The sequence below is a fragment of the Eleutherodactylus coqui genome, chromosome 7 (assembly GCF_035609145.1).
Source record: "Eleutherodactylus coqui strain aEleCoq1 chromosome 7, aEleCoq1.hap1, whole genome shotgun sequence".
Lineage (NCBI taxonomy): Eukaryota > Metazoa > Chordata > Amphibia > Anura > Eleutherodactylidae > Eleutherodactylus > Eleutherodactylus coqui.
Window position 1 is genome coordinate 113,160,189 of NC_089843.1, and position 22,609 is coordinate 113,182,797.

The 22,609-nt window shown below is 45.9% G+C and overlaps 1 protein-coding gene across 2 annotated transcripts in view; it reads left to right on the top strand.

The window, feature by feature from the left end:
* The window catches only part of DDX60 (DExD/H-box helicase 60), a 179,511-nt gene that overhangs the window by 135,959 nt on the left and 20,943 nt on the right, over nt 1–22,609 (top strand). For both annotated transcript variants that reach the window (XM_066573553.1, XM_066573554.1), the window contains 3 exons: nt 3,247–3,447; nt 5,809–5,913; nt 17,547–17,688. In XM_066573553.1, the coding sequence (XP_066429650.1) occupies nt 3,247–3,447; nt 5,809–5,913; nt 17,547–17,688 (448 nt within the window). The remainder of the gene's footprint in view (nt 1–3,246; nt 3,448–5,808; nt 5,914–17,546; nt 17,689–22,609) is intronic.

The following is a 22,609-nucleotide window of genomic DNA, read 5'->3' on the forward strand; positions in this document are numbered from 1 at the left end:
TATGAAATGGATGATAGTTAAACTACATAAAATAGGTGATATTGCATACTTGTACACTATTTCTTAGGCAAAGGTTAAATATTGATATCACCAAGGGATATACATGAACACATTAATATTACACATGAATATACTTACAACACATAAACAACATCTGTTGTTTGTTGAACACCATCACTGGACAGAGTCCATTACCTAGGGGTCTTTTTGCATCATAAGTCCAATTTACCATCGGCTGGGAGAGCAGCAACGAAATGGATCAGAGTTTCTCCTGGGGAAATACCACACTGCATATAGGCGTCAGTTTGCTCTGACCATCTTGGTTCTACCACAACTTATATACACAAAAAGATGTGTTTTGCACAAGTGTTGCTAATTTCGATTCCTCCACACCCAGGGTGGCCAATCCCTCAGGCATCTTAAGCCTCGTTTAGAGACAACGATTATCGCTCAAGAAATCTAATGAGGGATAATCATTGTGTGCTTTTACAGAGCAAGGTGATCACTCAAACGTTGAGTGATCACCTTGCGTTCTGAGTGGGGGATGCAGAAGACAAGCGGGGCCGCTTGGTTTTTGCATCCAGCTGTTCTCTGCTCAGAGCACCTAGCTGTTATTCAGCAGAGTGCTCCAAGCAGGGAATGCAAAAGACAAGCGGGGCCGCTGGTCTTCTGGATCCAGCTGTTCTCTGCTCAGAGCGCCAAGCTGTTATTCAGCAGAGTGCTCCGAGCAGGGCATGCAAAAGACAAGCGGGTTATACAGCCAAGCGCTCTGAGCGGGGGATGCAGTGTACCGGGGTGGGCTCCCTAGGATACAGCAAAGTCACAGACAAGGAAAATGACACCAGTTCAGGTGCAAACCGAATTTTACTAAAGCACTGTGGCCCACGTGACCACAAACAATAGGTAACCCGACAAAACTCAAATACACTCAGCCAGATGGCTGAGGCCCTTGTGCTGTACAGCGCTGTACTCCCCAAAGGGCGCTACTATAGTAGACTATGCTTTTACCTAACGGGCAGGCCTAAATAAACCGGCTCTGTTACCTATTAATACCCCTACTAAGGAAAGGGAGAGTGATCTGAGTACCGGCGGTGCAGCACAACAGGTTACAAACGTACCCACACGGACTCTATCCCCCCAGACCCAATACAATAAGGAACATGTATAAAGAACAGCGGCTATATAGCCAGGTGAATGTTCTCCAGAAGCTTCTTACTGACGGCTGGATGTGGCTTGCCAGCCACTATGCCGATCCCGCTGAAGTGTGGCCTGACACGGTCCATAACCCTACCTAATCTAACTACAGGCCAAAACGCAGTCCCAAGTAACTTGGCGCCAAAATATGGTGTCTTGCGTGCACGTAGACCGGCCTGCTGTATGATCAGCCAAAAAGTCTAGACGGATGAGGGGCTGCTCCAGGAAAGTATGTGGTACTGCAGAGAGCCGTTACTCACTTCCTCAGCGGCATCCAGTATTGTCCACACAATATCCAGTCTCGCTCCGGTTGTTCAGCAACATCCCCGGCAGCAAGTCTTCCCCCATCCAGCGGCCATCTGGTCAAAATCTGAATCCGCTGCAGCTCCGGTCCCTTCAGGATACGACCTCCTTCCCTCTTCCGTAGCGCCACTCAGATGGCTCCCTCGACCAACTGTCCCCTCACAGTGTACGCACGCTTTTTATTTTTTCTCTTCCCATGCGCACGCTGTAACCAGGCAACGGGTGCTCCAATCACAGGCTACCACGGTCCTGTCACCTCACAGCTTGACCAAAATCTTTTCTGCAGAACAGCGACCTCTTGTGGACAAATAATAAAACACACAGTAGTGGACTATTTACAGTAACAAGAACAATGTACACATATTGGAGGCTGTCTCACCCTCTCACAGCAGAACACAGCTGAACTGCTGTGTTCTTCATACCCTGCCTGTCTTCAGGGAGCGGGATACAGCTGAAACAACATCAGCTGTATTCCACTGTGAATTCCTAATAACCGATCGCATGCTGAAAAACAACGATCAGCGACTGCTTAATGAAAACTGCACAATGTCAGTGCAATTAGACACAATGATTATCGCTCAAAAGACGGCTTTGAGCGATTTTTGAGCAGAAAGCGTTGTCTAAATTACACCTAAGAATCAAAGATCACAAGGCCTTTTCAGTAATTAATGACTCATTGTCAGATAATTACAATGATCCTTTTGTTTATAGGGTAACAATCTACACATATCTGCATACCTAAAGGAATTTTACAGGGTCCGGTCAATTGTAATTCATATGTTTTACCCTAACCAAATTAAGGATATAAGAAATCACTTTATACAACTTATTGCAGGCGTAAGGCCTTGCAGCTTTTAAGGCATATATCACCTACATACAGAAAGCATTCAGAGATATGTGAATTATTACCGAAAGCTGTATGGATTATTTTATTTATCAGCTATTGTATTTATCAGATTGTCCATTCCTTATAAAAAGAGGGTGTGCGCCATCAGGACTAATGCCTTATGTCTGAAGCGGCCGTAGCCAATAGCTAGCAAGTGAATGTAACCAAAGTATATTATGTTAAATATGGGAAATCATATTTTTAATTCTTTGTACCACTTTTTAATTACACCAGTTTACAATCATATAATAGTTGATTTATGCTATAAAGCTCCATGTTTAGTATTTTGCTCTTAAAATATAGATGAGCAAATTTGTGCAGGAAGCAAGATTTACCAAGATTTGCACAGCACTTGAGTCCTGTGGTAATAATGGCCTGAATAATGGTATCCAGATTCTGTCTGATTTCCGAAATCCTACGGTGGTTAACTAATGAATTACAAAGCAATAATTAATTATTTTCTGCACTGGTACTGTTCCCTCTATAGATGGCAGAAAATGTGAAGTCAAAAAAAAGGTCTGCGCTCAAAGATGGAGTGAACTGAGGACAGATTCACATGAAAGTGATGGTGAGGTGTAACACTTACTTGAAAGGAGTAACACACCTCACCATCACTTTCATGTGAATCTGTCCTCAGTTCACTCCATCTTTGAGCGCAGACCTTTTTTTTGACTTCACATTTTCTGTTTTATCTGGGTGAGCTCTGGTTCCAGAACCCCCAGCTTGTATCTGCAGCTCTCCTTGGATTGAAAGGATTGGAGTACTGAGGAAAAGACACATTGTGACCGTATCCGCATATTCCAGCAAGTGTGGAATGGATCTACCTGTGGCGCTCTCTATCATTTTTCTGACTTTCTCTATAGATGGCAGGCAGGGCTGGAAGAAGAGGTGAAGACCTTGTGGGAAATGTCTATTTTTTCAACATCCCGATGCCTAAGGTGAAAAAGCTCCTGAAGTCTGATGTTCCTCAGCTGAGAGGGCAATTTCCTCTAAGTGTTACCCTCATTCTCAGATTAATGTTACTGGTGGCCAAAGCAAATGACAAACAAGATGCAAAAGCCAAGGTAAGCCTGTGTATAAAGGGTTTATTTCCTAGATATTTTCCTTTTAGTATCAGTCATTAAATAGGATTGTCTTCCTGTCATGAAACGGGCTGTATTCACCTGTGTACAATTACTAATTTTATGAAGGGGTAGGAAAAAAAATCATGTATTTACATATTTGAATTACCGACAAAGCATCTTAAAGAGTAAGGCCTCATGCAGACAGCCGGGTCGGATCCAGCTGCAAGAATTCTCGCAGCGGGATGCAAGCCGTGACGCTGCAGTGACCCCCAAGGCTCAACTCCTCCCGGCATCTCCTCCACTCTATGTGCCAGTTGCCCCCCAGCCGGCAAATGCGCAGAGCAGAGCTGGCGCATCAAAGGTGACGTTTCTGTGCGAGCCTCTACGAGGGGTGGAGAGGAGGCAGAGAGGGGGCGGGAGCCCAGTTCCTGGCTAATAATATCATAAGCATTAAAAGGGTATTCCAAGACCAAAGTCAAATTCCGAAATAGTCAGAAATCATCTCACTATAGTAAATCCATCCATTACCTTCCCCTGCTTTATCAGTTCTCCTCTTCATTCTGCAGCACCCACTGTGCTTTGTTGTTGTTGACATCAGTCCTCCTATGCATCCCTGTTACATCTCCCATAATCCTCTGGCTGCATCTCTGCCTCTTCACCTTGTATCCCATACACAGCTAATAAATGCTCAATCCCACCCAATAAACCAATGATGATTATCTAGCTCCTTCCATTGTTTCACAAAGCTGAATAAGAGGAGAGCGCCTGTCTCACTGTCACCAGCTATAGCTGTGAGTGCAAACAACTTACATACAAGAGAACTATCCCAGTGTGCAGTGGATCCTCCTAGTGTGATATACTGTGGTAGCACTCTGATATTTATGATAGTTGCAGTCTTATTTGTAGTTTCTTCCTACGAATTTTATCTGTCAGTTTATCTTTTTTAGAAGCAAACAGAAATATTGTCTCACTTTTTTTTCATTTTCTCATACCCGCAGCTTTCCTCCTTTTCATCAATATAGCCAAATGCCTGCTGCTCCTGTGTGCTCCACACTCACTGCTCTTATACAAATAGCTAAAAAATTTTCATGGGTTCCCTTTTACTCCCAGGACAGCTCATCAATCAATGATCATTTCTGTCTACCACTGCCAAAAACAAAACCCTCCCCTAAAAGGAGTTGATGAAATTGAATAAAACTTTATATATGGGATTGGAACGTTGATATAAGGGATTCCTCTGGATACCATATGGAACCGTTATTCCTCCATACCCACCTGTATCTCATCGTGTATCCAAGCTAGATGTGGTACAACTGGGTACTAGACCCTCCATGCCCGCCCGTATCCCATCTTGTATCCAAGCTAGAGGTAGTACAACAGGGTATAAGAGCTTCCATGCCTGCCTGTATCACATCTTGTATCCAAACTAGGGGTGATAAGGGGTGATACAACAGGGTACTAGAGCTTCTATGCCCGCCCGTATCACATCTTGTATCCAAGCTAGAGGTAGAACAACAGGGTAATAGAGCCTCCATGCCCTCCCGTATCACATCTTGTATCCAAGCTAGAGGTAGTAAAACAGGGCACTAGAGCCTCCCTTCGAGTGGTTAGTTGCCCCAATAATTTTTTTTTTTTTTGCTCCGATATTGTAATCACTTACTTATATCAATGTTACAATCACATAAGAATCGTGTCTGCTGGCAATTGTCCATCTGGTACAACACACACCTTTACCTTCCGGATCCCTTTTCAAGTGAATATTTATGCTATGGCAGAAGATGTATACCTTACATAAACAGCATTCAGAAATTTTCAGACATTTACCCTCTTTTATACATTTATCCATGAGTAAAGCATGAGTTCCTGTCAATGAATAGGTGACCTTCTACTGCTCTGGTGGAGCTGCCCAACACACAACAGCCATCAGAGCAGTAGCGGCTAGAGGAAGAAGGCTGTGGTGCTGGGCTGTGTTAGTGAGCATGCAGTACCCTCTTCTGAAGTTACAACTGTGCCTGCCCATAGCTCTGGATGAGCCTCTGCTGCTGAGTGCCTGCTCCTAAATATTCATGTGGGTTAGACAGGGTGGTCAGGACAGGAAGTAGGAGCCTCTGACCTTGGTCATTACATCAGGGGAGTCTAAATCAGCACAGTGGGGGGGTCACATCACACACCCTGATCGAAGCACAAGCACTCCTTACAGGAAAGCAAAAGGCATTGTTGAGCATTTCGCTGAGACTGGCTGTGATTAGAAGTTAGTAAAATCCTGGAATACCCCTTTAACTGTAATATTTACATTGGATAACTGAACTGACTGTGTTTAAATGAAACCTCAACTAATATAAAAACAATGTTAATTCTTAGGTTCTATCACTTTTGATGCACCCACTTATGTCATTCAAACAACCCCAAGAAGCACAGGTGTTAAAGCTCTACTGCATATTCTCACTGCAATTCCTTCTCTATGAGGTATGTATAATGTACGTCGTGCATGTGTATCATTACTATCATTTAATTTTCAAAGGATTTAATAATAGCCTATGGCCGCCTGCAGACGGGCGGGTCGGATCCGGCGGCGAGAATTCTCGCCGCGGGACCCGAGCCCAGCGCCTGCAGGGACGAGCGCGTACCCACCTGCGCTTGGCGGCCCCGGCTCTTTCATGTGCCGGCTGCCGGGCAGCCGGCGCATGCACAGACCGGAGCCGGCGGCCGGGGAGTGACGTTTCTGTGCGAGGCTCTGCGAGCCCCGCACAGAAATAGGACATACCGCGGTTTGTTTGCCGCGCGCCATTTCGCGCGGCCAAACCGCGGCCGTCTACATAGGAGTGCGTATTGTAATGCACTCCTATGCAGGCTTTCAGTGGCGAAAATCCCGCAGGAAATACCGCCGCGGGATGTCCGCCCGTGTGTAGGCGGCCTTTGTGTGTATCATGAATCTTGTAATATACGTGCATTAAAAAATTGTTTATTTTCCACCACTGGAAATCAAGTTTAAAGTGCCTGCCACTAGGGGATTCCCTTCCAGCAGCTTTTTTAATCCACTGCCTGTTAAGCATTTTAGGTTCTCTAGTAACAGGGACATGGGGTCACAGCTAGTTAATATATACAACAGAAGAACTTGCATTTAATTGCTACCTTGCAGTTGATTGGATAGATAGAGCTAGCTATACAATGTGAATATATGCTAGTGGAGTGTAGATACATATGTATCCGTGGAGTGTTCTAGTTACTAGTAAGTGTTAGAATAGATGCCTGTAAAGTTTATTATGTAGACCATATAATAGGATGGATCCTGCAATGCTGGACAAGTAATGCTTAGGTGCAGGGAGTTGTTATACGCGTACAAATTATTTTGATAAATATGGTTTGTTGTATGATTGCCGCAGGAATAGATGGTTTCGATACAGCTGGTAAGGATAATGATATCTAAAGGTATGTTGCTTATACTTAACTGTGAAATTAAGTATTTGTAACTGTCTCTGTCATGGCCTGTGTGGATGCGTGCATATGGTCTTGAACCCAGATAAGGTGACAACTGGAAATTGCTTTGCACCATGTCACCGTGCCCGGTGGGGCTTGTGCGTGAGTGAGCAAAGGAGAGAACATGTTGTGTCCTGTGGAGTAGTGCCGAGTAAGGTATAAAAGGCAAAGTGTAGCGCACAAGCAGCTGTTGTATCGCTGTTCTTTGGTGAGGAGTGAGAGAAAGCCTAAGCAGATACAGCAGATACAGCTAGGTTGAGTCTAGCCAATTCATATCAAAATCCACCTGTGTTACTTGTGTGATGCGGATCTGCACCAAAACCCATAGCAAATTTTCATTTGTGAACATAGCCTTCAGAAGTTTTTTCTCAGAAAGTCTTAAAACTGAGCACATACAAGAACAGAAGCCTGCATCCAATTATTACACATCTTATTCTTTTATTCTCAGTTGCTCTGCTCCTTATCAGCCATTGTAGAGAGTGGTAAAAAAATATCTATGTATTTGCCCCATAAAATTCTCTCCTTACTTTTGTTAAATAGGAGCAGAGTGGGGGAGACACCACAAAACAGTGCAACATCCCACTTATAAAAATGCAAAACAGACAATAAAGCCCCATGCCGTTGATTTGCATCACTCTTAAATGTTTTCTACCTTAAGGGCGCATTCAGACGACTGTATATCGGCCGCCGGCCGATATACGGAGTTTCTCTCTGCAGGGGGAGGAGGCTGGAAGAGCCGGAAGCAGTGCTCTGAGCTCCCGCCCCCTCTGCACCCCCGTGCACTATTTTCAATGAGGAGAGGTGGGACGAGGGCAGAGCTAATTCCCGGCACTTAGCCCCGCCCCTGCCCCGCCTCCTCATTGCAAATAGTGCAGAGGAGGTGGAGAGGAGGCGGAGAGGGGGTGGGAGCTCAGATCACTGCTCCCAGCTCTTCCAGACTCCTCCCCCTACAGAGAGAGACGCCGTATATCGGCTGGGCATGAAAACCCAGCCGATATACGGTCGTCTGAATGCACCCTAAGGAACGGACTCTTTTTAGGGATTTTGCTCATGTGGTGGTTTAAATGCCCTATTTTTATTTCCTTTAGCTGCCAAAATGATTTTTTTTATTTTTATTTTTTTGGTGACATGTAGTGCTATACTTTTAATATCTTTGTTTTCATGTACTTTTTTCCGTTTTTTAGTTTTATTGGGGGTAAAATGCTAAAAAAGATGATTTTTAAAAAAAACTTTTATAGTTATTTTATATATTTTATTTACAAAATAAAGTATGGGAACGGGTTCTTCATTTTGCTTAGGACAATTTGATACATAATATGTATGGTTTTAAATTACAGGGCGTATACGGCGATGGTTTTGGTTGGTGTCGGCTTTGGGTTATTTTTTTTTTATATGTATATATTTTTGTTTTCTTCTGTAATTTTGTTTTACTTATTTATGTAATTATTTTTTTACCATCTATGTCCCTCTTGACATCATGTAAGACCTCTGGGGGACATTCACATGTTTGGTTTTTTTTTATTTGACACTTCCATAGGAGCCCCAGTTACAGTAGAAAACTTACCCTATAGTAACATTAGTCACTGGCAGAGCTGATCAGGGTCTGCTGGGACCCTGCAGCTCTGCTGTAGCAGGGAATCCCGGCGGTCACATGATTGCCAGCTCGTGTAGTGGAAGTTATATTTCCACTTTCACTTTTTAGTACAACGCGCTCATTGAGTGCTGTGTACTCGGTAAAGGAGAAGGAAAAAAGGGTTAAAAACTCCTCCTGCCTTCTCCTCTGGGTTATCAGCTGTGACTAACAGCTGACAACTCGGCATGCTTCTCATTTATTACAGAAACAGGCTTTAAACCCCCGCCGTATTTTTACATTACATATTCGGCTGGGTTTAACTTTACTATCGGCGGTGCTCTAAGCCCAGGACCAACCGCCGTAAATTTAAATTCAATAGTAAAATTACGGCGGTGCTTTAAGTCAGAGGCAGGAACGGGTTATCAGCTGTTGGTGACAGCTGATAACCCGGAGCAGAAGGCAGGAGGAGTTTTTAATTCTTCCTGCCTTCTGCTTCCCCAAGTACACAGTGCTCAATGAGCACTGTATGGGGGAAGTGAAAGTAACATGTACTTTCACTACAGGAGCCTCGGGGGGTCATGTGACCTCCTAGGATTCCCTGCTATTGCAGAGCTGGAGGGTCAGACTAGAACCTGGCAGCTCTGCAAGTGACTAATGTCACCACAGGGGTTGCTTTCCCCTGTAACTAGGGCTCCTATGAATGCCCTAGCTACAGTGGGAAAGTGTCAAATAAAGGGAAAAAAATATGTGAATGTCCCCCAGAGGTCTTGGGGGGCATAGATAGTAAAAAATACAATTACATAAATAAGTAAAACAAATAACAGAATAAAACAATACATACATAAGAGAGAGAATAACACAAAGCAGACGCCAACAAAGACAGTCGCCGTATGCGCCCTATAAACCAAAACCATACATACTATATATCAAAACGTCCAAAACAAATAGAGGAACCCATTCACATACTTTATTTTAGTGTAAATATAAAAAAAATGTTAAAAATTATAAATGTTAAAATGATTTTTTTTAGCTTCTTACCCCCAATAAAACTAAAAAACGGAAAAAAAGATTTAAGAAAATAAGTCACGGGAAAAAAACCCAGCAAAAATAATTTTGGTAGCTAAATGAAAAAAAAATAAAGCGGTAAAATCCCTAAAAAGTGTCTGGTTCTTAAGGTACAAAACAGCTTGGTCCTTAAGAGGTTAACATACCAATATGTTTTTGGAATAGAGGAAGACCAGAAATGGTGCACCACACGTGTAAACATGGCTCATGAATAGCGTATATCTTTGTCTGGCTCCTGCCAGCGTTTATGTCACAGCATAGCACATCACATCACACAATGTCAGTAAGCACCCCAACTTGGGTGGGTGTCCAAGGGCATCAATCCCTTTCTGACTCTGGCCTTTGCTAGGCCACCAGCCTGTAGCACCTTCCTATGCTGCACTGGTCCTCTCTCTCTCTTTCTCTTGGGTGAGTCCAGGGGCGTCATCCCTGTCGGACTCTGGCCTTTGCTGGGCCACCAGCATGCAGCGCCACCAGCATGCAGCGCCACCAGCATGCAGCGCCACCAGCATGCAGCGCCACCAGCATGCAGCACCTCTCTCTGCTGCATTGGTCCTCTCCCTCATGCTTTTGGCAGGAACTGGCTTTTATCTGGTTCCTGCTCCACCCCTTGGTTAACCCTCGCACCAGAAGTCCTGTCTCTGGCCCTCTACAGGCCCTTCTGTGTACTGCACTACTACATTAGACAGTCCAATTCAGACTTATCGTCACCTTTCATGGAAGTTAACTCAAATCAGTAGTTAAATACACCACACATGAAAGGAGTCATATTTTAGGTGTAAACCATAACAATAAAAAATGTTTTTCAGTTCCACATTTTCCAAATCCTCAGGTTGCAAAAATATTGGCATTTCAGTTACCAATGTTTGACAAGGTTATACTGCTACCCTTGCTGGCATAACAGTAATGAATCACTTTCTAAGATGTTTGACAAGGTCAGACAACATTAGTTGAGAGATCATTGACCACTCTTCCATGTAGAACATTTCCAGTTCTTTTACATTCTTGAATCATCTCTGTTCAGTACACGCCACAGCCTTCCATTTCAGTTTAAATCAGCTATGATACACATCCATAGCCTACTCTAACAGCAGAGATCACATAAACTGATCTCTGTAGTTTAACCCTTTGTATACTCCACACATTGCAACACACAAAAGGAGATACTGATGGGGATACCCCCTTTAATAGCATCTTAGGGAATCCCTGTGGCATGATCAGCTGTGGACACGCATCTTGTATAGTCAGCTTGCCGACAGTTCATTGAAGTTCTCCATGGCTATTTGGCCATATTCTCTGTTGTTAAGCATCCTTGGGTAATTGTCTGTCTATGCAGGCTAATATACTGGCATGTACAGTTGTAGAAAATGTCAAGTTCTTTGCTACATTTGTAGATATATGCCAGTACGTTATAGTAAAATAATTAAACTTCACTCCCTCATGAGAATGAAAGAAGGAAAATCAAAACATGTTAAACATTATTGTAAAAATGTGTGTGTGTGGTTTTTCAATTTTATTTTATTAAATATAAGACATAATATAGTAGACAGGCAAGTGGTCACTTTTCCAGCGCAATCTGCAATTCCATTCATAAAGGAAGATGGACTGGTGAGCATGCTTTTCTTGCATATACATAATATGCATACCTGAACTGCTCTTATCCACCTCTGGCACCATGCGCTCTAGGTACAACAAAACATGTGCCTCCTTATGTCCTAAGTTGATTCTGCAAAGATATCCCTTGAGGTTGCCATCTTGTGGACAATTTGCAAAAGAACATTCTGTGCAATATTGAGATGGATTCCAGTGAACACTGAGGACATCTACTGGCCTAAAGTTAAAATACTCCTTAGCATTTTAAAATTTCAAAATTATTCCATACTAGCTGATATACCCGGCTTCGCCCGAGTTAATCTGGTACTGGTCTTTATCTGGTGTTCACACGGAAAATCTTATGAAGTCGTGGTTACTTTAGAGATACCGGAAAAACATATGTTCACCATTTTGCATAGTTTTCTGCGTTACCCAGGAAACACTACGGGGAGGTAACCATGCGACGTTTCTTTTATATAAAATGACATCAGCAAGTGAGAGAATTAGATTTCATACGTAAAATTTGGACACTAATTCTTTTGCACTTAGAATTGAATATTCGAGGTGGGACCCATTAACTTTTCCTATTTATGACATAATCAATGCCCGTGCCAAATTTCAAGTTTCTATCACATCGGGAAGAGAGAGAATTAGATTTCGTACGTAAAATGTGGACGCTAATTCTTTTGCACTTAGAATTAAACAATCGAGTTGGGACCCATTAACTTTTCCTATTTATGACATAATTAATGCCTGTGCCAAATTTCAAGTTTCTATGACATCAGGAAGAGAGAGAGAATTAGATTTCGTATGTAAAATGTGGACGCTAATTCTTTTGCACTTAGAATTAAACAATCGAGTTGGGACCCATTAACTTTTCCTATTTATGACATAATCAATGCCCATTCCAAATTTCATGTTTCTATGACACCAAGAAGTGAGAGAATTAGATTCCGTACGTAAAATTTGGACGCTAGTTGTTTTGCGCTATAATTGAATAATCGAGTTGGGACCCATTAACTTTTCCTATTTATGACATATTCAATGCGTGTGCCAAATTTTAAGTTTCTATGACATTGGAAAGTGAGAGATTTAGATTATGTACGTAAAATTTCGATGCCAATTCTTTTGCGCTAGAATTGAATAATCCAGTTGGGACCCAATTACTTTTCCTATTTTGGAGATAATCTATGCTGGTGCCAAATTTCATGTTTTTACGACATCGGGAAGTTGGAGAACTTTTGGCCAGTGAGGTGAGTGAGTCAGTGAGTGAATGAGTGAGTCCTTTCGTCTATATATATATATATATATATATATATATATATATATATATATATATATATATATATATATATATATATATATATATATATATATATATATATATATATATATATATATATATATATATATATATATATTATAGGCCCCATAGCTTGTAACACCTTATCAGGGTTTTCAAAGTACCCCTACCATTGGTGGCAGTGGGGGGACATGTATATTAAATACCCCTCTCTGAGCACTGCTTTTCTGCTGCAACTCAATACTGCTCCAGTCTTCTGTTTAGAAATGCTGCAGTAGTCCTGTGGGTTATTAACATACAGGACCACTGCAGCCAATAGGAGGGCAGACAGGAATGTCATCAAATGAACCTGCTTCTAGAAGCATACACGACAGGTTTACAGGATGTCACCTGTCAGATACCTTGGTACCGGGAACCCAAAGCTGTATACAATCAATAACTTGGAAAATCCCTTTTAAGATCTAACTCTGTATCTTTAATACATATATGTGTGTTTTATATTTAAAGGAGATGTCCCGAGGCAGCAAGTGGGGTTATACACTTCTGTATGGCCATAATAATGCACTTTGTAATATACATTGTGCATTAATTATGAGCCATACAGAAGTTATAAAAAGTTTTTTACTTACCTGCTCCGTTGCTGGCGTCCTCGTCTCCATGGTGCCGACTAATTTTTGGCCTCCGATGGCCAAATTAGCCGCGCTTGCGCAGTCCGGGTCTTCTGCTGTTCTCTATGGGGCTCCGTGTAGCTCCGTGTAGCTCCGCCCCGTCACGTGCCGATTCCAGCCAATCAGGAGGCTGGAATCGGCAGTGGACCGCACAGAAGAGCTGCGGTCCACGAAGATAGAGGATCCCGGCGGCCATCTTCAGCGGTAAGTATTGAAGTCACCGGACCGCCGGGATTCAGGTAAGCGCTGTGCGGGTGGTTTTTTTTAACCCCTGCATCGGGGTTGTCTCGCGCCGAACGGGGGGGGGGTTTAAAAAAAAAAAAACCCGTTTCGGCGCGGGACATCTCCTTTAATATATTTTTATTAAACTTTTAGGAGCTGAGGGCAATATTTGGTTAAACATCTCTTGCAAAATAGGAGTAAGGATTTCCCGGAATTGTTTTTAAAAAACGGGGGTGGGGGGTGAACCCATCTGAGCCAGGAGCTTTCTCCGTCGGCGAGGCCTTAATGGCCTCGCTAATCTCCTCCACCATGGCCCCTCTAGTCTCTCCCGAGATACTCAGGAGGGCCATCCTCCGTATGTAGTCATCAATCCTATCTTTCCGGTTGGCAGGGGGCATATCAGCCAGCTGGCCCTGTATGTTATAGAGTCTATGATAATAAGACATGATAATAAGCTCCTTAGGGTCATGTTTCTTTTGGCCTGTATTGTCCACTACATACGTAAGGTTAGCCTTACTACGGAGATATCACACCAGTGAGCGTCCATATTTATTGGCATGCTTGCAAGAGTATCTCAGGCTGTGCTTGTACCGCAAGTATTTTTGATCTAAGATGTGCCTACACTCCTATCTGGTGTTCAGTAATTCATTCTGAGTATGTAGGGTTCCTGACAGGCGGAATAGTGTCTCCAGGCTCGCCAACTAGGCCAGTAGAGAAAGGATTGTGGCCGCCTTTTTCTGTTTTAGGCGCGCCCCATGCTTGATGATGACCCCTCCCTTAGGACACACTTAAATGCTTCCCACTGGACTGGTTTAGATGTTGTGTCGGCTGAATGATCATTAAGGAAATTTTCAATCGTGCTAAGCAAGTCCGCACAACACATTGAATCCTTCAAAACATTGTCGTTTAACTTCCATGACCAAGGCCTCTTTGGAACATTTGGGACCGTCAAGGTTAGAAGAATTGGGGCATGATCTAAGCATAGTGTTGGCCCAATGGATGCTACTGGGCTCCAAGTCAGAATGTGATAAATCGTGACTATAAGGTCAATGCGGCTATGCGAATGGTGTGCCGGGGAGAAATAACAGTAGTCCCGCTCTGAGGGGTGGGTTACCCTTCAGACATCCACAAGTTGGAGCTGCCTAAGAGCCTTATGGAACAAAGTTGTGCAGCAGAGACCGTCGCCTGTCTTGGTGTGCAGCCTTTCACAGGGTCTAAAGGGAAATTAACCCCTTCCCACTATATGGCATATGTTTGCAGGGGACAGCAGGAGAAGACACGGCTGAGACCCGGCAGCCGAAGGGAGGTAAGTATGTTTTGTGTTTGGGGGGGGGAGGGGTTGTTTTTTAAACCACTTTTTCAGGATTTTCAGCGAAGGGCTTATATTTAAAGCCCTTCCCTGAAATCAATTGAAGGGGTTGCCAGCAGCAGAATCCTCTACCGCAGCTGACATGTGTGACCGCTACGGTAGAGAATTGAAGAATTAATTCATCGAGCACTGGCTGTGATTGGCTGACGCTTAGCCAATCACAGCCAGCGCTTCCAGGAGGTGGGGATTTTTCAATCCCCGGCCAGAAGATGAAGAAGAGAAACAATGCTGGGACCCAGAGCAAAGCTGCAGCGGCGCCCTGGACAGAGCGGGAGAGGTGATGTATACTTTAAAAATTTTTTCTTTTTTTTTCTTTAGCTACAGCTCATTTTCGGGGTAGGGCTTTTACATATCAAGCCCTCCCCGAAAATCCTTGCATGTGATGCTACAAAGTCGGGGTATTGCCCCGAGAAGATGCAGCGATATCGCACGAAGTAGCGATGCGATATCGCTGTGATTTTCTCGTGGCGATGCCATGTCGCCCATGTCAAGGAGGCCTTAAGAAGATAAACTGCGCCTCCAGATCAGTCATCTCATCCAGAACCTCATGAGGTACAGCTCTGTGGATCGCTATCAATACCCCTCTCGATTTGGTTGTCAGGTTTGTGCTATGGTATCATGCTGTGAAGTGTCTATCTTTCATATCCAGGATGTGTCCTGCATGGAAATGCGTCTCCTGAAGAAACAAGACATGAAATTTCAGCTTATACAATTGGTGCAAGATCTGTCTTCTTTTTTTGTGCCACGTTGAGGCCCGAACATTTAGGGAGCAGAAATTTGACTTAGCCGTACTTGGGGCCTGCACCTATAGCATGGTGAAGGCCACAAAGGGTATTGGGTACAGAGGGGTACAGGCCAACACAGGGAGAAAGGGGGAAAAAAAGGGGGGGTGGGGGAAGGGGGGCAAAAAAAGAGGGAATAAGAGAGAGCATTGATTTCTCTACGAAGGGCTTTAAATCCCCGCCTCCAGAAACACACGTGCCTTCAGCCAATCACAGCCAATGACAATGATGTCATTGAATGGCTGTGATTGGCTGTGTTTCTGGAGGCGGGGACTTCAAGCCCTGCGTCCAGAAAGCAATGCTCTGCCGGGAACCAGGAGGGAGCGACAGCCTGCAGGAGTGGCGCAGAACGTCAGAAGAAGTAAGTAATGATTTTTATTCTTTGCTCCACTGTATTGCCGGCGTATAAGGTGACAGTTGGGAGGTCGTCTTATACGCCCCGTCGCCTTATACGCTGGTATATATTTTTATTGTAACACATTTCTGGATGAATTGCAGGGAAGGGCTTATATATTTAACCCCTTCCCGACAATTCATCCTGCGATCGCCGGCAGCCCATTGCTTTCAGTGGAACCTGCTGTATTGCTGGCTCCATTGAATTCAATGGGCAAACATCGTTCTTCTCTGCCACAGCTGTTACAGCTATGGCAGAGGAGAACGATCTTTACGTTGACAGTGCGGGGGCGGGGGGGGGGCACTCTTGCCGCTATTGTGGCTTAATAGTGGGACCTGTGAACTTGAGATGTAGCCCAACATGTAGCCCCTCGCCTGCCCTATCCGTTGCTGTGTCGATCCCATCACTTTCTTGAATTGCCCAGATTTTCACAAACGAAAACCTTAGCGAGCATCGGCGATATACAAAAATGCTCGGGTCGCCCATTGACTTCAATGGGGTTCGTTACTCGAAACGAACCCTCGAGCATCGCGATATTTTCGTCCCGAGTAACGAGCACCCCAGAATTTTGGTGCTCGCTCATCTCTAGTAGAAATACATATTTTATTTTTGTATATACAATAAAAGAGAGCTCACTAGTTCATCCCCCTTTGGGAATGGAATCACTGTGCTGCAAAAATGACTGGTATCTTATCTATCATTGTAGTGAATTGAGCAGGTGGTTAGACCAGATGATCGAGGGGGTCTCTTCCAACTCTACGATTTTTATATTCTAATGTATAGGTAACAAGAAAGTACATATCGATATACTACAACTCTTCAACAGAAAGCAAGGCTTTGTACAGTCATGTCTAGCAAAAAAGTAAAAAATAACCAGCATCGTAATTCCCACAGATTAAGGTTAATAATGTTTCTCCCCTGAATATGTACATTTCTTTGATTTTTATTTAACAAATGTTTTGAGTGATGCAAATAATTTTAAACCTCATTTTTGACTACAGAATGCTTAAAAAGCAACCCCCTCCTCATTTCAATTATATCTGTGATATACTGTAATTAGTAAGCAATTTCTTCTAAGGCTGGGGTCACACTAGGCGGATTCCCGTCGGAAATCCCGCGGTTTGGCCACAGCAAAAACCGTGAGATTTCCGCCGCGGCCGGCGCTCCCATAGAGGAGAGCGCGGCCGCGGCGGAAATAAAAAAAAAATTGACATGCTGCATCTACTGAAGCCGCGGCTGCGGTCGCCGCAGCCGCGGTTTCAGCCAGACTTACCACAGCGGATTGCCCGTCCCGTGCGGACGAGATTTCTGAGAAATCTCGTCCACATGGCTGGCTAACCCCGAGATTAGCGGCCGCAGGCGGACTTGCCGTGGCGAATTTCCGCGCGGAATTTCCGCGGCAAATCCGCCCTGTGTGAATGCAGCCTAATAGTTTTGAGAAACATGAGACTATATATATTGTTTTCATATAATTGTCTGGCCAACAGCCAATAATTCTGGAGTCAGTGGTATTTTCCTCTATTGGGGAGAACAAATATGCTACATTATTATACTCAACCATCTTTGCCTAAAATTATTTCTGATACCTTATAGAAGTGCTGACTGTATTTACAATATTAGATCATGTGAATGAACAATATGTGTTTCTTGCAGGGATTGTTGAATCAAGATTGTGATCCCATTGCATTTACAGGGCTTGTTACTCACTTACACTACCACGAACCATCAAACTTTGTGTTTGTCCGCTTTCTGGAAAAAGGCTTGTTTCATCAACTGTGCAAACCAAGCTCAAAAGGTATGTTTTTCACATTCATTGCACACGTTTTATGAGAAAATACATTTAAAACAAAAAATGTTTCCTTAACCCCTTAACGACCGGGCCATAGCCTTTTTACGTCCTCCCGAAGTGGGCTTTATTCTCTGACGACGTAAAAACATGTGTCCTACAGAGAATAAAGCCCTTCGGGCTGTGTACGTGACAGCTCCATGCTGTCGGTTCCCACAGGTAGCCGACAGCATGGAGCTGTCATCCCGGGCTGCGGTGCCCCCCCCCCCCCCGGCATTGCGATCGGCGCTATCCAATGGATAGCGCCGATCGCAATAAAGTCAATAAAAGTGCTTTAAAAGTTACATATTCATCTGCCCTGATGGATCGGATCCATCATTGCAGCTGAAATTACTCACCTGGGTCCGCCACACTGCTCCCCGCTATCCTTGTCCTCCAGGTCCCGAAGCCGTCCTTCTGCGCATGCGCGCCAGGCGGCATTACGTCAGCTGCATGCGCAGAAGGCCCGGCGGCGCGGGAAATTTTAAAATCTCCTGGCTCCCGGCTCCTGTAGGTAGCCGGGAGGCAGGAGATGTCAGCAGGGACCGCGGTGAGCGGTCCCCGATACCGCGATCGCTGTTATCCAATAGATAACGGCGATCGCGGAAAAGTGAAAAAAAGTTTTTAAAAAAGCAAAGTTTCACCTCCCCTCATGGATCGGATCCATAAGGGGAGGTGAAAATACTCACCTCGGTCCTCCCCGATGTCCCGCTGTCCCGGGACCCGATATCCCCTTTTGCGCATGCGCGCCCGATGATTGACATCGGGCGCAAGCACAGAGGGGCTCGAGCCCCGGGGAATTCAAAATCCCTCTGCTCCTGGCTGCCATGTGTAGCCAGGAGCAGAGAGATTATACCGGGGACATGATCACTGTCATCCAATGGATAACAGTGATCATGTAAAGTTAAAAAAAAAGTGAAAAAAAAAAGTCTAAAAAGCTTGCGTTTCATCTTCCCCCATGGATAATATCCATGAGGGAGGATGAAAGTACGTACATAAGGCCCCGGATTAATCCGCTTACCTTACCCCAGCTTCTGCGCACGCGCCCATCACCAAAATGGTGTACGCATGCGCAAAAGCTGTGGATTGCCAGGATAATTTAAATTCTCCCTGCTCCTGGCTACAAAACGTAGCCAAGAGCCTGGAGATTTCACGGGGGGCCGCAGTGAGCGGTTCCTGGTCACGTGTTCGCCGTTATCCAATAATGGCGATCACGTAAAAGTAAAAAAAAAAAATTGAACTTTCATCTCCCCTCACCGATATGCGATCGGTGAGAGGAGATGAAACTTTTTACCGGAGGCCTCCGTATTTGCACCCCGACGCAATCCTCCTTCGTGAACCTTCCCGAATTCTGCACATGCGATTGCCAGCAAAACACCGGACACATGCGCAGGAGTCGGGGAGCCCAGGAAATTTAAAATCTCCTTGCTCTCAGTGACCAACTGTCACCGAGAGCCTGGAGCAGTGACGGGTGGCCTAGTTGAGCGGTCACCGGTCACGTAGTAGAAAAGTAGCACTCTAACATAGGTCGGTCTCACATGACCGGATAGGAATTAGATTCCGCATGCGTCTGATCCGTGGTATTGCGCAGATCAATCGCATTGGATTACACAATTCCGCTTACATTAGCGGGTTGGAATTGCGTTATCCACTCGCAGAAAAGAGAACGCAGCAGGTTCTATTTTGCCGCGGATATCCGCAACATAGAGCCTATTGTGCTCCATGGTCGTGGATATACCCGCTGTCCATACGCAACTACGTTGATTACGGGCTGCGGGTACCCGCGTCATCGCTAAGCGACGGTGCGGGAAATACAAACAAAAAAAAGGTGTACTGCGCATGACCGCCTGTGTGAGTAGGCAGTTATGCGCAGTACATTACGTGGCCATACGCAGGGTCACAGCCGGGCTCACAGATGGGATCCGCTGCGGACCTCCGCAAGCGGATTCCACCTACGGCTGCGTGAGACCGGCGTTATTCAGACCGCTACCTGTAATACGTATTTTACAAGAAGTCCCGGGAACGCTCGCCTTCCTGCAGTTCCAGGAGCAGCTTGTTGAGCGCTTTCTGTGCGAGACCGCCGCACCTCAGCAAGCTTACGGAGACTCACAGAGCGCCACTTTTTACACCCCATACCCGCCACTGAGGTCACGAAATACCCCCAAAAAGCATGAGAGGAGGGGGGATACACGGTTTTATTGCCCCATGGGCCCATTCCAACCAGCCTCCGTAATTACCCCTGTCTTCGGAAATACCACACAGTTCACATTATTACTAGAGATGAGCGAACGTACTCGTCCGAGCTTGATGCTCGGGCGAATATTAGGGTGTTCGGGATGCTCGTTACTCGTAACGAGCACCACGCAGTGTTCGGGTTACTTTCAGTTTCATCTCTGAGACGTTAGCGCGCTTTTCTGGCCAATTGAAAGACAGGGAAGGCATTACAACTTCCCCCTGTGACGTTCAAGCCCTATACCACCCCCCTGCTGTGAGTGGCTGGGGCGATCAGATGTCACCCGAGTATAAAAGTCGGCCCCTCCCGCGGCTCGCCTCAGATGCCGTGTGAGTTAGCTGAGGGAAAGTGCTGTTCTATTGGAGTTGCTGTAGGGAGAGTGTTTGTAGTGAGTGTAGGCTTCAAGAACCCCAACGGTCCTTCTTAGGGCCACATCTACGTGTGTGCAGGCTGCTGTTAGCAGTGGAGAAATTTTTTTTTTCCTCAAAATCGGCAGTGCAGAGCATTGCACCCGGCATTAGGGACAGAAGTGGTGCTTAGGCAGGGAGAGTGTTAGGAGTGAGTGTAGCCTTCAAGAACCTCAACGGTCCTTTCTAGGGCCACATTTAACTGTGTGGAGTACTGTGCAGGCTGCTGTTAGCTGTGTTGCTTTTTTATTTTTTTCTCAAAATCGGCGGTGCAGAGCATTGCACCCGGCATTAGGGACAGAAGTGGTGCTTAGGCAGGGTACGTGTGTGCTGCGTGGAGAACGTAAAAAAATCAGACGCAACCAGCTACGGTTGAGTGCAGCCTTGCGCCAATTTCTTTCCTGCCTGGGAAATACCTGCTCTGCCACAGTTAATAACTCTGCAACAGTAAAGTTCTGTGACACTTTTGCAGGGCTGCAACACAGTTATTAAACTTATTATTCATTCACTAGAGGCAGTGGGCCTTTCCTTTTTTAAAAAAGTTAAAAAATTATATTTGGCCTGCAGGCTTGCGCCAATTTATTTCCTGCCTGTGAAATCAAATCACTGGTAATACAGCATGCTGAGGGGTAGGGGTAGGCCTAGAGGACGTGGACGCGGCCGAGGACGCGGAGGGCCAAGTGAGGGTGTGGGCACAGGCCGAGCTCCTGATCCAGGTGTGTCGCAGCCGACTGCTGCGCGATTAGGAGAGAGGCACGTTTCTGGCGTCCCCACATTCATCGCCCAATTAATGGGTCCACGCGGGAGACCTTTATTAGAAAATGAGCAGTGTGAGCAGGTCCTGTCCTGGATGGCAGAAAGTGCTTCGAGCAACCTATCGTCCAGCCACAGTTCTGCGCCGTCCACTGCTGCAAATCCGAATCCTCTGTCTGCTGCTCCTCCTTCCTCCCAGCCTCCTCACTCCACTACAATGACACATGCTCAGGAGCGGGAAGACTCCCAGGAACTGTTCTCGGGCCCCTGCTCAGATTGGGCAGCAGTGGTTCCTCTCCCACCAGAGGAGTTTATCGTCACTGATGCACAACCATTGGAAAGTTCCCGGGGTCCGGGGGATGAGGCTGGGGACTTCCGCCAACTGTCTCAAGAACTTTCTGTGGGTGAGGAGGACGATGACGATGAGACACAGTTGTCTTGCAGTGAGGTAGTAGTAAGGGCAGTAAGTCCGAGGGAGGAGCGCACAGAGGATTCGGAGGAAGAGCAGCAGGACGATGAGGTGACTGACCCCACCTGGTGTGCAACGCCTACACAGGACAGGTCTTCAGAGGGGGAGGCACTGGCAGCAGCAGGGCAGGTTGCAAGAGGCAGTGCGGTGGCCAGGGGTAGAGGCAGGGCCAGACCGAATAATCCACCAACTGTTTCCCAAAGCGCACCCTCGCGCCATGCCACCCTGCAGAGGCCGAGGTGCTCTAAGGTCTGGCAGTTTTTCACAGAGACGCCTGACGACCGACGAACAGTGGTGTGCAACCTTTGTCGCGCCAAGATCAGCCGGGGAGCCACCACCAACAGCCTCACCACCACCAGCATGCGCAGACATATGATGGCCAAGCACCCCACAAGGTGGGACGAAGGCCGTTCACCGCCTCCGGTTTGCACCGCTGCCTCTCCCCCTGTGCCCCAACCTGCCACTGAGATACAACCCCCCTCTCAGGACACAGGCACTACCGTCTCATGGCCTGCACCCACACCCTCACCTCCGCTGTCCTCGGCCCCATCCACCAGTGTAGTTCAGCGCACCGTCCAGCCGTCGCTAGCGCAACTGTTGGAGCGCAAGCGCAAGTACGCCGCCACGCACCCGCACGCTCAATCGTTAACCGTCCACATAGCCAAATTTATCAGCCTTGAGATGCTGCCGTATAGGGTTGTGGAAACGGAGGCTTTCAAAGCTATGATGGCGACGGCGGCCCCGCGCTACTCAGTTCCCAGTCGCCACTACTTTTCCCGATGTGCCATCCCAGCCCTGCACGACTACGTCTCCCGCAACATTGTACGCGCCCTCACCAATGCGGTTAGTGGCAAGGTCCACTTAACTACGGACACGTGGACAAGCACAGGCGGGCAGGGCCACTACATCTCCCTGACGGCACATTGGGTAAATTTAGTGGAGGCTGGGACAGAGTCAGAGCCTGGGACCGCTCACGTCCTACCCACCCCCAGAATTGCGGGCCCCAGCTCGGTGGTGGTATGTTCGGCG